Source organism: Denticeps clupeoides, chromosome 16 (genome assembly GCF_900700375.1).
Source record: "Denticeps clupeoides chromosome 16, fDenClu1.1, whole genome shotgun sequence".
NCBI lineage: Eukaryota > Metazoa > Chordata > Actinopteri > Clupeiformes > Denticipitidae > Denticeps > Denticeps clupeoides.
The window spans coordinates 15,286,762-15,297,015 of NC_041722.1; the positions used below are offsets into that span (position 1 = coordinate 15,286,762).

Genomic DNA, 10,254 nt, shown 5'->3' on the forward strand with positions numbered 1-10,254 from the left:
GCAAATGTATTACAAGGCATGTAGGGTGGTGAGTTGTGTTCAGATCTACCCGTTTACTCACTGAGTGGGGTAAAAATTAGGCAGCTGTTCACATTCCAGACACTAATTTTTGAATGGTGACATAACTGATACTCATAATCATAATGTCTGTAGTATTTTATTTGTGTTGTCAAACATGAAACATGATTCAAATGTAACAACTACTATTTTAACTAGAAATAGTTAAAAAAAAAAATAGACAGCGAAACGAAACACATTTCTAGAAAATACTTCATAGATGCTAAAAGGTATACACAGCTCGGAAGAAATAACACCTTTCAATTGAATCCGCGACAGACCCGTTGTTCGATTAAATGCTCCGATTCGATTTAAAGAGTCGACTCTTTCGCGATCGACTCAGCTCGGCTAGCTTGCAGCGCATGCTGGGTCCTCGGACCCCGGCTTTTAACCCCGGTGGGAGAACATTTGAAGACGCCATCGTCTCCGGCTCGGAGGATTAGTTTGAAGAGGCTCTCGTCCTCAGACGTCGGACCGGGACAGTGAACCGTGCGCCCGGCTCGCCATGGGCCAGTCGCCGTCCCAAGACGAAGACGAGGGGGTGGACGTTTCCGCCATACAGACGCTCTACAAGACGTTTGTCACGCAGTGCCCGAGCGGCTCGCTTTACCTGCACGAGTTCAAAAAGATTTTCGGCGTCGGCAACGACGACACCGCCGAGTCCCTGTACATGGACGATTTATTCCGATCGTTTGACATGAACGGGGTGAGTATAGAATAAACGTGCATGACCACGCCCGTCCCGTCCCGTCCCGTCACCGCGCTGACTCCTGCATGTACGTGTTTGCTGGTGAAGGACAACACGCTGGACTTCATTGAATACGTGGCCGCTCTGCACCTTGTGCTCCGGGGGAAGCTGGAGGATAAACTCCGCTGGTCGTTTAAAGTTTTCGACAGCGACGAAAACGGACGACTGGACCGATGCGAACTGAAACGGATTATTATGGTGCGCCGGAGAGTCTCTTCTATTATTATTATTATTATTATTATTATTAGCTGTGTTATTATATTGAAATGTCTTTAAAGTTTTTGAAGTAATTATTCAATTCAGTGTTGAATTACACTTCTAAAAAAAGTTTATTAAATATGTGTGTGTGTCACTGTGGCTCCAATTCGTAGGTCATTTATAAGATTAAACAGGGGCGGGTGTCTGAAGAACCAGCGAACAGCTCCTGCCTCACTCTGGATCAAGTGTGTGACCGGATCTTTGAGAGCATGGATGAAAATGGTGACGGTGAGTGCCGGTACAGATGAAGTGGCTTTATGTCCGAGCGAGGCACTTACGTGACACGTTTGTGTGTTTCAGGTCAGATTTCCTTGGAGGAGTTCTTAGACGGCGCACAGAGAGACCCGTGGGTGCGGAATTTCCTGAAGTTAGACATGAACCCGTGCTTCTGGGTGAATGGCCATCAGAAACAGATCAGTGGATATAAAAAAACAGAATGACACCAGAGAGACTACACATTCCATCTTTGTTTGCATCATTTCAAGGAATTAATTGTGCCTGACTCTGGATTTGCCTTCTAGTGAAACCATCACCCTTGATTCGTACCGGCAGCCTTCTGATTACAGGTCCGCTTCCTTACCCGCTAGGCCACCACTGCCAGCACTACCTCAGGGGCTGATGGGATTGATCGTGTGGTCCTTGTTTTTTTTTTTTTTTGCTATGGAAAAGTGCTTCAGCATGGTGAAGAACTGTAATGGTGCCCATGCCGGTGCTACCCAGGATCTAACAGCATAAAATGAAAAAGCAGCTCTCTCTGCACAGTTACTGTAAAACATAGTTTATTTGTTGGCTTTTAAGCACTGTCTGACCTGCTCTTATAAGATCGTTGTAAACAGCAAGCTGTGTAAGCCACTTACGGCATAGGGTCATGTGGACTTTGCTTTAATGAATGTGTAAAATAAAAATTGCATTTTACATTTTGAATTTTTTCCCGATCTTTTTTTTTTTTTTCCTCTGCTTCACCCTTGGTGGGCAGTGGGCAGCCATGACAGGCGCCCGGGGAGCAGTGTGTGGGGACGGTGCTTTGCTCAGTGGCACCTTGGCGGATCGGGATTCGAACCGGCGACCTTCTGATTATTGGGCCGCTTCCTTTACCGGACAGGTCATAAGCTGTCATAATTAACCCTGTGAAATGTTTATTAAACGCTCGCCATTGTGACGACGTCTAATACAAGTCTGTTTATAGCACGCCCGGCCATCTCCATCCAGGCGGCCTCGGCCAGCCTGTGACACTGACTGACTCTCTCCTGAGTGGATTAGTGCGGCAGCTAATTGTGATCAGCTAGGAGAGGGCAGGAGGTTAATGCATTTGAAGTGAGAGGGGCGGAGAGCATTTTTTTTTGTCTTCATCCTTGCTGCAGTTCATCTGATATCAGAGCACCAACAATGCCAATGTAACCGATTCAACCTGGTTCGTTGTGGCACGGGAATTCAGGACAGACACGGGATTTCAAGTTCGTGCCACAAATAATACGAAAATAAACCTGATCATTTCACTCGCTCCCCAAGGTCAAAGATGAACTTTGGTGGTAGTAGCCTAGTGGGTAACACACTCGCCTGTGAACCAGAAGACCTTGTTTCAAATCCCGCTTACTACCATTGTGTCCCTGAGTAATACACTTAACCCTGAGTGTCTCCAGGGGGGACTGTCCCTGTAACTACTGACTGTAAGTCGCTCTGGATAAGGGCGTCTGAAAAATGCTGTAAATGTAAATGTAATGAACTGCGAAGATAGGACTGGCACCATGCTAAATTCTGAGCATTTACACATTAATTAATATATGTATAATTATTCACAAAAGCCAGGAAAATGTGAGATAAAACACACATACCTGTCACAAATAATAAGAAAATAAACCAGTGAGGCTCTGGCAAACAATCCTGCACCGTTCACTATACAAAAGACTGATACAAAACACATTACACACACGCCATATTACACATAGTATCCCTAGTCCAAACTAGCCATTCATCAAAACTTGGGCTACCACGATGTACAAAACATTACTCACATTATTTACAATGTTTATAGTTAGACCATACATAAAATACAAAAATAAAACACATTTATACAGTACAGGCCAAATGTTTGGACCCACCTTCCCATTCAATATTTTCATGACCATTTACGTTGGTAGATTCTCACTGGAGGCATCAGAACTATGAATGAACACATGTGGAGTTATGTACTTAACAAAAAAAGGTGAAATAACTGAAAAAATGTTTTATAGTCTAGTTTCTTTGCTCTGATTACTGCTTTGCACACTCTTGGCATTCTCTCCATGTGCTTCAAGAGGTCGTCACCTGAAATGCTTCTCCAACAGTCTTGAAGGAGTTCCCAGAGGTGTTGAGCACTTGTTGGCCCCTTTGCCTTCACTCTGCGGTCCAGCTCACCCCAAACCATCTCGATTGGGTTCAGGACCGGTGACTGTGGAGGTCAGGTCTCCCCTTTTTGTTAAGTACATAACTCCACATGTGTTCATTCATAGTTTTGATGCCTTCAGTGAGAATCTACCAACGTAAATGGTCATGAAAACAAAGAAAACACATTGAATGAGAAAGTGTGTCCAAACGTTTGGCCTGTACTGTATGAAGGAGCATCATTCCACCCACTTTTCTCCTCAAGGACAAAGACAAACTGGGGACGAAGAGGTGTACCCCACCTCGTCAGACATCTGGGAAAGAAACAAAATTAAAAACGAAATAAGAAATACTGACACCTTTATATTTTGTTGCACTTCATTTGGGACTCATGCACACAAAATTATTCACTCATTCACATATGGCTTCATCCAGACTGGGGTCAGGGGGATGCAGGGGCATGAGTTCGGGGTGACCAGTTCCCCTAGCATGCATGCTCAGACATATGCTCAGAATACAGTGGAAACACACACCAACATGGGTAGAGCGCCAACAGTCGGCTTTCTCATCACATCATCTCTGAGGGATGAGTGGGTTTGGAGGCCGGCCGGTTAAAGCGAGGCAGGTGGCAGGTGGCTTTATGTCCGTTTTATACCATCACTGGGGATTTTGAAGGTTTTGGGTGTTTTTGTTACTTTTGTTTGTGTGAATTAGCATTAGCTTGTAAGTATTTTGGGGTATTTTGGGAGAGAGAGAGAGAGAGAGAGAGAGAGAGAGAGAGAGAAAACTTTTGTGGAACCAATGTGCATTATTCAATGCAAACTGTAGATCCAAGTAGATCCAATACATTGTATTCAGTGTATGTGATGGGATGATGCGGCTGAAAACATGAAAAACATTGTAAATAATGCAGTGCAATATCCCAGCCACATTGATTAAAGGTTATTTTTTATATAGCCTGTTATAGTGCAACACGCTTTGATCCCAGGATGTACTCTTGTCAGTGCAGAAATTCACTTCAAGTTTCAGACTCTCATCACTCATAAGAATAAAATCATGAACACCTTGTTAACAAAAATGATTTAACACAAACCCCCTCAAAACATTTTTATTTTCCTGAAGAGTACCAATGTTTGAGGGTGTCTGAATTTAATACAGTTATATTTCAAAATTGAACACATTCATTACAATCCCTTCATAAGTGAAATTTGTTCGGTTGAGTTGTACTTTTTGGGTGTTCCACAATCTGGGTAAAATGCATTTAACTTTAAATTTCAACCCAATTAAAGTAATACCTTTTCAGTTAGTCTCGGATACAGATGCAATAAGAACCTATCCATTTGATATAACAGACAGTTAAATGACCTCAGTCTGGGTTTTCTGCTTTTAGCTCCCAGTGGATCTCGTGTCTTTTCTTTTCAAAGCCCAAACTTATAAAACGGATTAAGACGACTGAATGTCATTCATCTTGATGTACATCCCCCAACTCATCAGCTCATGCTGGACTGCTGTGGTGTGATACAGAGGACATGAGTGCAGTAAGAAAGTAGCTCCATACATGAAGCAGTTGTCAAATTATGTAATTTCTTTTAGAGTGTGTGTGTGACCCCCATAAAGCAATCAACCAATATTTTCCCCTTTAAAATGTTAAATCAAACTAATATCAATACCAAATATAATGTCTGCTATTAAATATACAGGTTCTGCTCTTCCTAACATACATAATCGTACATGTGTTTGTTTTTTTAGTATTTTGTTGGTATGAAGTAGGTTCTGGCACTTATATTTGTAAGTATATTTAGTAAAAGACAATTGCAGTGCAACGATAGCTATTCTTTTTTAGTGGTCCACTTTATGATTTTTTGGGGGGAAAACATTTGTTCTTCCAGTTAAAAAATTTCCTATGTGCATGCTGTTCATAATGTTAACTTGGGTTTACTTAAGGTACCTTAAGGCAGGTAAGCCAGAGGTCAAGTCATAAATAGAAGCAACTGTGATTGGCCAGGTTTAAAATACCATTACTACTAATACATCTAAGCTAATGTGGAGCAAGGTAGTCAGAGGACAGCAGTGAGGCTACATGATCATCTGCGCAGTCTGTGGTAGTCACTGATTTACTGGATTTTGTTGCTATAACATGGGGCAAGAAGAAAGTGTCTTGGTAATGCAGAAGGAGGTGGATCCGGCACGGATTCAGGAGCTGTGCATGTCTTTTATGAAGGAATGCCCGAGCGGAGCGTTGCACCTGCATGAGTTCAAACGGATCCTGGGCATCCAGAATGCTTCCGAAGAAGAATCGGTCTATATAGAGACCATATTTCGTTCATTTGACACCAACAAGGTGAGTAAAATGATTCATGTACTAGCTGTGTATACCGTATTTTCATCATGTCACATTTTAACTGGTGTGAATATTATGAAATAGACACCTGGGGACAGTATCTCCCTGTAAATTCTGAATGAAATCATAATGCATGTGTGTTCATGGCCAGTATTTCCGGCAGCTGCTGATAAATAATAAAACGTCAGTATTTTCATCGTTTAGGATAATGCCATAGACTTCATGGAGTATGTTGCTGCACTGCACCTGATGCTCCGTGGAAAACTTGAAGACAGACTCAAGTGGTCCTTCAAAGTCTATGACCAAGACGGCAATGGCCGGCTTGACAGACAAGAAGTCACACGTATAATTAAGGTATGCGGCAATAAAGGATAGAGCTTAAAGTAAAAGGCATATTCTTGCAATATTTAATCATGTGAGTGAAGCACAGCAAGAAAAAAGATTATGTGGCAAGCTAAAGTCAAATGAGGACAGCAGGTTACATGAAAAGACAGTTTAATCCTGACTTTATATATAACATGATTACCTTGCCGCCAGTGGGCAGGAATAGTCAAGATCCTTGTTAGCTGAGAAGTGTGGTATGACATGTTATGAAATGCGGCACAAAAGTTCACGGAAAGTTTAGTTCGTACACTTTCTACTTCTCAGAAATAAAAGTTTGTCAGAAGGGCAGGACAGGTGCCTACAAATTGCCACAAAGACACAATTTCATACAATTAAAGGCATTCCAGTAAAAAGTGCATTAAAAAATGTATTACTTTCCATTTTGCATTTGTAGATCATTTACAAAATCAAGAGCAAGAACAAAAACATTGACATGATGCCAGCTGAGATATGTGACCGAATATTTCAACTGATTGACGAAAATGATGATGGTGAGTCTGCAAGCATGTTATAATTTATGAGATCTACTATCATTTTAAATCTCATCGACCCACATCAAAGATGAAGCTCTTTAATCATAGCATTTCTCTTGGTCTCTTCACCTTTTCTAGGTCAGATTTCTTTGGCAGAGTTTATGGAAGGAGCACAGAAAGACCCATGGCTGCTGGACATGCTCGCCCTGGATGTAAATGCTAGTGCATGGGTCAGTCAGAACTGGAGCAAAACAACTTGATGGCGTATAAACGAGCATTTCTGCTCAGTAAGGACATTACAAGACTATCAGGTGTGAAAGTAAAGCCAAGTCTGAATGTTAAGTTTCAGCCTGCAGAAGATTTTTTATAGCATGGCTTGCCATGCTTCTGAAAGTGGCAACTTAAACATAAAGCTGTAAAGGCTGCAGAAGGAATGAAAGTGTAGGGCATGTTCGCGAGTACCATATTCCGTGACAATATGAGATCGTGGACATGAGCCTCCATGCCCAAGGGAGTATTTCTAGTGGAAGTCTGGATGCAGTGTGGCACCTGGGCACGTGCTGTATTGACAAGGGCAAGTACGGTTCTTACCTATTTAATTACATTAAATCTATTGTAGGTAGTAGATTCTACTTTGTGGTATGTGATGGTATGGCATGCAACAGCATTTAATTTAGCTTTAAATAGCCTGTTTTAAAATAGACAATCGACTCTTGTCTTTGGGGTTTTGCAAATATCAATCCTTTGTAACTTGTATCAATTCATGTACAGCGCATCACTTTTTCCACATTTTGTTATGTTACAGCCTTATTCCAAAATGCATTAAATTCATTTTTTCCTCCAAATATTACACACAACCCTGCATAATGACAACATGAAGTTTCCTTCAGTTTTTGGCAGCACATCATTCTGTGTCTATTAAATTTGCTTCTATATGCGCTCCCAGATATTCTAATACCTGGAATCTGCTTTTGTGTATATGTTCCCAGCATGGAATGGTTTTTATGCCAGTGTCACAAACTTGTTGGCCTAAATTTTTGTAAACTCTTTCTCACATCAACTTCCGTGTCTATGTTTATTTTGTGCAAACGGTTCTCAGATTGTCAGTGTGCTATTTTGGGGATTTCAAAATGCCTGTTGTCTGTAAGAGGAATCCTGGAATCAGCACCACAGACAGCTCCCCTTCATTAGTTTGGTTCATTTTACTAGTACCAGCATGAATTAGGTGGATCGGTGAATTCTTAATGCAGATGATGTCACAGACATGACACAATCTCAAAATATGTACTCACGTACAGGAAGTGTCTAAAATAAAGAAGATTCAAACTATTTATGTAACCCCCTCCAGATTGAACCCAAGGGAACTTTTAACACAGTATAATCCCAGGCTGCACAGTAGTAAATACTGGATTACCTCGGTGGCAGTGCCCGGCAAGTAAACATTTCTTCGCGTGTTTACACTACGGCTCGGCCACGTTTGGTTTGCGTGACAATGAATCTCAGTGCAGTGTGCGCTTCTGTCAAGAGGACATAATGAAAAAAGGTGACAGAGAAAAATTCATGTGTCCTTAAAACTATTACAAAGACTAAAACTATTTTATTGAATGACCTGAAAACAGGGAATAGTATCTCCACGTTTATGGACAGTGAAATTGAGTTTGAAAGCATAGCTTTCTGCAACCCATTTAATTGGATGAAATGGCTGCAATTGTTTTCACCAGACAGAAAATTGGATTGGCATCTTCAGTCTAAAAATAGACAACTAGCTGTTGACCATCAAGGGTTAATCCTTCAGATGAGTTGTGTGTGGGCTTTGTGGTCCCAGAAGACACTTGGTAAAAACAAGCCGTAGTTACAGCTCGGCAAAAATGGTTATTTGGAAAGGACATTTTTAAAATTATCTCAACCTAATACTCACTGAACGGGGGATCATCGGAGCCATGGGCCAGTCGCAGGGTTCAGGCAACCAAGAAGTGGCCCTGGATCAGATTCAGGAACTGTACAGGAGATTTGCAAGCGAGTGCCCCAGTGGGAAGCTGCATTTGCACGAATTCAAAAGAATCTTCGGGGTCAGCAGCGAGTCTTCAGCTGAGGAGAGTGCATACATGGAAAACGTATTCCGCTCTTTTGATTCCAATCAGGTAAGCCAGCAATACGTGGCTCTTTACAGCTCAGGCGGCACTAGAAAATGTGATATCCGTGTTCTATTAACCTGCATCTGAACACATTACAGTTAAATAAATGAGACACATATATTAATTTTAACATTACATATCTGTGAGCATCAAATGTATGTGAACTTATCTGAGTAGCACTTATTTTGAAGGTGACGTTAGTGAGAATATAAGTAACGGTGTGAGCAGGCAAAATGTTTTTAAATAGAAAAAGAAAATCTGCTTTCAAACACATTTATAGAAGTGACATTGACCAATGGGACGATTGAAGACCATTAAAACTGGCTTGCTGGTCAGGCTGAGAAGGTTGCAACACTGCAGTCCATCAATCCACAATGAGACAGTTGTGTACAAGTGGACTTCAGGGTAACTTCTACATGACAAAGTTTTGAATTTGATTGATTAGAAACCACCAAATCAAATCTAAATGTGTACTTTTTGTGTAATTTAGTCAGTATATGGCTTTAATCTTTTTGCATTTCTGCTAAGGATAACACAATAGACTTCATGGAATATGTAGCTGCAGTACATCTTGTTCTACGTGGTAGACTTGAAGACAAGCTGAGGTGGTCCTTCAAAGTTTTTGACAGGGATGGAAATGGACGTGTTGACAAAGATGAGGTGACACACATACTTCAAGTAAGTAGAAGACATTTGTCATCTGTTTAACAGAAGAAAATGTTTTATTCGTATATCAAATCTAATTTTTTTATATACATACTTATGCATACCGTCTCTGTCCACAGATCATCTCTAAAATAAAAAAACACGAAAATCCCCCCTGTGCTACTCCTGAACAGATTTGTCATCGAATATTTGAACTTGTGGACAAGAACAATGATGGTACAGTTTCCTTACGTTGCACAAAATTCTCAGGATGATTGTCTCTGCTGTACTGCAGCACAATGCAAGAGCACATTGACAGTGAGCCGGGATACAGATTTGCACCCCAAGACTGATGAAATCAACATTTTTTAAATGAATCTATAAAATGCTGCTGTGATGCTTCACAACCAATCCTTCGTTCCTGTTTTTTCATACACAGGCCAAATTTCGCTGGATGAGTTTATGGAGGGGGCGCAGCAAGACTCCTGGGTCATGGAGCAGCTCAGGCTGGACGTGAGGCCAACCGGCTGGTTCATTGAGCACCAGACACAGAAATGTTAGGAAGAAAAAGGACATTTGAGACGGGGGGTCACGGGGTAAATAAGCGGGGTGAACTGTCTAAGCAGGATTCTCCAAAAGCTTATGCACCTTGTGAAGGTCTGGGAACAGATCAGCACTCCTCCTGCCTTTGGTGAATGAATGTCAGAAGGTGCACTGTGCATGTGTTCTAGGGTTATGGTTGAGGCCTGGTGTTGTGTGACCTTAAGTGCTTTTGTGTTAGAGGACTAATGTTTGATTTGATGTTTTTGTTCAGTTTTGAAACACTTTGAAATAAAGCATATCCTTCATTTA

The 10,254-nt window shown here is 41.4% G+C and overlaps 3 protein-coding genes across 3 annotated transcripts; all 3 read left to right on the forward strand.

Annotated features, from left to right (window-relative positions):
• Positions 1–331: 331 nt before the first annotated feature.
• On the forward strand, positions 332–1,731 carry LOC114766044 (guanylyl cyclase-activating protein 2-like). Its single transcript, XM_028956640.1, has 4 exons — positions 332–763; positions 854–1,003; positions 1,177–1,291; positions 1,364–1,731. Exons 1-4 carry the CDS (start codon positions 563–565, stop codon positions 1,501–1,503), a joined length of 606 nt encoding a protein of 201 aa, XP_028812473.1. The 5' UTR covers positions 332–562; the 3' UTR covers positions 1,504–1,731.
• Positions 1,732–5,498: 3,767 nt separating this feature from the next.
• On the forward strand, positions 5,499–7,474 carry LOC114766084 (guanylyl cyclase-activating protein 2-like). The gene is made up of 4 exons (XM_028956691.1): positions 5,499–5,765; positions 5,970–6,119; positions 6,544–6,640; positions 6,761–7,474. Exons 1-4 carry the CDS (start codon positions 5,562–5,564, stop codon positions 6,880–6,882), a joined length of 573 nt encoding a protein of 190 aa, XP_028812524.1. The 5' UTR covers positions 5,499–5,561; the 3' UTR covers positions 6,883–7,474.
• Positions 7,475–8,432: 958 nt separating this feature from the next.
• On the forward strand, positions 8,433–10,254 carry LOC114765808 (guanylyl cyclase-activating protein 2-like). The gene is made up of 4 exons (XM_028956271.1): positions 8,433–8,763; positions 9,286–9,435; positions 9,543–9,639; positions 9,842–10,254. The coding sequence occupies exons 1-4, from the start codon at positions 8,563–8,565 to the stop codon at positions 9,961–9,963; spliced, it is 570 nt and encodes a 189-aa protein (XP_028812104.1). The 5' UTR covers positions 8,433–8,562; the 3' UTR covers positions 9,964–10,254.